The sequence below is a fragment of the Argentina silus genome, assembly GCF_951799395.1.
Source record: "Argentina silus genome assembly, contig: scaffold_107, whole genome shotgun sequence".
Taxonomy (NCBI): domain Eukaryota; kingdom Metazoa; phylum Chordata; class Actinopteri; order Argentiniformes; family Argentinidae; genus Argentina; species Argentina silus.
Window position 1 is genome coordinate 97,547 of NW_028153234.1, and position 3,005 is coordinate 100,551.

Consider the following 3,005-nt stretch of genomic DNA (forward strand, 5'->3'; position numbering starts at 1 on the left):
TATTAAACAGCAGAGTGATATTTGCTTGAATGTGTGATATGTGCTAGATATCTACTCCTTCTTTTCACTCCCAAACAGACGTAAAAACTAAACTTGAGGAAGAACAGAACAATTCCAGTGAACTCTCTGAGAGAAAGACTGCTCTGGAGAGAGAACTTTCAGGTGAGATGTTTCCATAGGACAGAAACAGATACTGCTCAGTACTGCTAGGAATGACTGGTTGGAGTCCTGCAAAATATCTCAGCCTATCATGACTAAGTGTACTCATCATAAGAAGCCCTATACCTCTGTTTTCTGTTACAGAGACAAAGAAAACACATGAAGAGCAGAAGAAGGAACTGTGTCTACTTATTAAAGATAAGGCTGACCTCACATGTCATCAACTAGCATCAGGTGAGCCTTATTCTGTGATACCACCCTGCCCCCTACTGGGCATCACTGGGTAGTGACACGAGACAGGGCTCAGACCCATTATGCCATTCAGTAAAAGTCTTATAATAATGATGTCAATAGATGGAGAATAGGCCAATTAGATCAATTAGATGTGGAACAGGGAAAGTGAATCAGACGTATTGCGTTGGTCCGCCAGTTCCAGTGTTCGGAGATGATTTTCAATTAAAAGTGGTAAACTACATATATAAAACTATTGAGGGGACTTCGCACATTTCTAGTCCATCCATGTCCATGTTGCTCTCCATGTTGGTCTCCAAGACAAGCGCGGGCCACGCCCCTCTCTTTTGTATCCTTCTGAGCAACACTGCCCTCTGGGGCTATCGGGTGTGTAGTCAGTTATGGAGTGTCTAGTCAGTGCAATCAAATCTACCTAGACCTGGTGTCGTCACACGAGACATCATTGATACAACAGCATTGTAAAGGCCCAGTATAAACTATGTATATGTCCTCCACAGTGGACGTCACTCTGGACCCTGATACAGCACATCCTTCGCTCATCCTGTCTAAAGATGGGAAACAAGTGAGAATGGGAGACAAATATCAGAATCTCCCTGACAACCCAAAGAGGTTTGATCCTGTTGTCATTGTCTTGGGGAAGGAGGGCTTCTCCTCAGGGAGATTCTACTATGAGGTGCAGGTGAAGGACAAGACTGAGTGGAACCTAGGAGTGGCTAGAGAGTCCATCAACAGGAAAGGGGATATTACAGCTAGCCCTGACAATGGGTACTGGACTGTGTGGCTGAGGGATGGGGAGTACAAGGCTCTAGCTGGCCCTTCTGTCCTCCTCTCTCTCAGTCAGAAGCCCCAGAAGGTGGGGGTGTTTGTAGATTATGAGGGGGGTCAGGTCTCCTTCTATGATGTGGACAACAGGTCTCATATCTACTCCTTTACTGGCATCACCTTCACTGAGAAACTCTATCCATTCTTCAGCCCTCATCTTAATGATGGTGGTAAGAACTCAGCCCCACTGGTCATCACTCCTGTCAATTAAACAGACTGAGTTATAATCTTTGTGGGATTTCATGTTTTTCAGATTTTCATTTTTCATTCTTTTGCTTTTTTATTTTTACTTTTTTTTTCTTGATATGATGTAGAGAAACCCTGTTTAAGTGATTCACAGAAACAGTATAGAACATATTGTGATGGTCATGTATTTTCACACAAAACTAAAAAGATGAAATGAGATGAGATGAGATGCTTCAATGCAAATGTCTGATATCTGATCCCCTCTCATTGAATGTAACGTACTTGATTGCTTATATGTTTATTATCATTGAATACAGGATAAGATTTTAATGTAAATTTGGTTGAATAAAGATGTTATTGCTAAAGTGGTTCGCTGAATCTCTTTATTGACACACAGTAGATGATGCTCATAGAAAACAGATACTCATGTAATTACACTGGTAGATAAAACACAGACACACACACACGACACTGTAGGAGGTAGGTAGCTTTATATGTACTCAAAGCATTACATTGCATGTGCGCACACACACACACACACACACACACACACACACACACACACACACAGCAAAGTCATCTATAGTACATACATACACCTCCAATACGTATTCAAAACACATTTTGTCATCATCATATATAAATTATAAAAATTAGACATTAAAAAACATTAGAATCCAACATATCTGAGCTGTAAACCATTTCCATATGTATTTAAAGTAGAAGACAAAGAGAGGATAACACTCTGGGGGAGAACTGTACTCTCCTGTACTCTCCTGTACTCTACTGTACTCTCCTGTACTCTCCTGTACTCTCCTGTACTCTACTGTACTCTCCTGTACTCTACTGTACTCTTCTGTACTCTACTGTACTCTCCTGATTCTACTGTGTTTCACTATAGTTGGAATAGGTTGATACATCAGGGAGACTTGTTTTCACACAGCTGGTTGAGAAAGACCATGACAGGGTTAAATCAAGGGAGGGCAAGAAGAAGAAGAAGTAGAAGAGGGGGGGGAGAGAGATAGTGGGGGGGGCGATGTAGAGTTGCATCATTGTGACCTGCGTACCTGTGTTTGTGTCGTAGGCTTTTAAAACCAGGTACTGTTTCAACAGTCACACTGAAGAAGTTAGAGCACCAGAATAATGAGCTGTGAAAAACCTCTCAGATACTCAGGATAAGGAACTCTGGTGAGTTTGATCATTCATGTACATTCTGTGTATATTCTGCCCCCTACTGGGCATCACAGGGTAGTGACAAGAGACAGGCCTGAGATCCATTCTGCCAGTCAGTTTTAGTTCTATTATGAAGGCAGTAGATGGAGAATAGGGAATTTAGATATGGGACAGGGAGGGTGAAGTTCTGCCTACGTGGCCTTCAAGAAACTGCATTGGGAAGAAGCTGCTGGTTGAGAGGTAACAATAGCATAGCTGCCAGAGATAACATTTTATTTAAAGATTCCTCAAGTTACGACTGTAACTACAGTATCAACAACTGTTCAACTGTCTATGCAGAGTTTAATAAGTACTTCTGAGAGGCTTGCTAACAACCTCCACATAACTTTCAATGACATAGTATGAACTATTCT

General features: G+C 41.7%; 1 protein-coding gene across 1 annotated transcript in view; it reads left to right on the forward strand.

Moving 5' to 3' along the window:
• The window catches only part of LOC310824354 (erythroid membrane-associated protein-like), a gene marked incomplete at its 5' end in the record, with an annotated part of 6,916 nt that extends 5,203 nt beyond the window's left edge, over nt 1–1,713 (forward strand). The window contains 3 exons of the mRNA XM_083697610.1: nt 79–162; nt 304–393; nt 909–1,713. Of these exons, the coding sequence (XP_083553736.1) occupies nt 79–162; nt 304–393; nt 909–1,444 (710 nt within the window). The 3' untranslated portion in view covers nt 1,445–1,713. The remainder of the gene's footprint in view (nt 1–78; nt 163–303; nt 394–908) is intronic.
• Nucleotides 1,714–3,005: the final 1,292 nt, after the last annotated feature.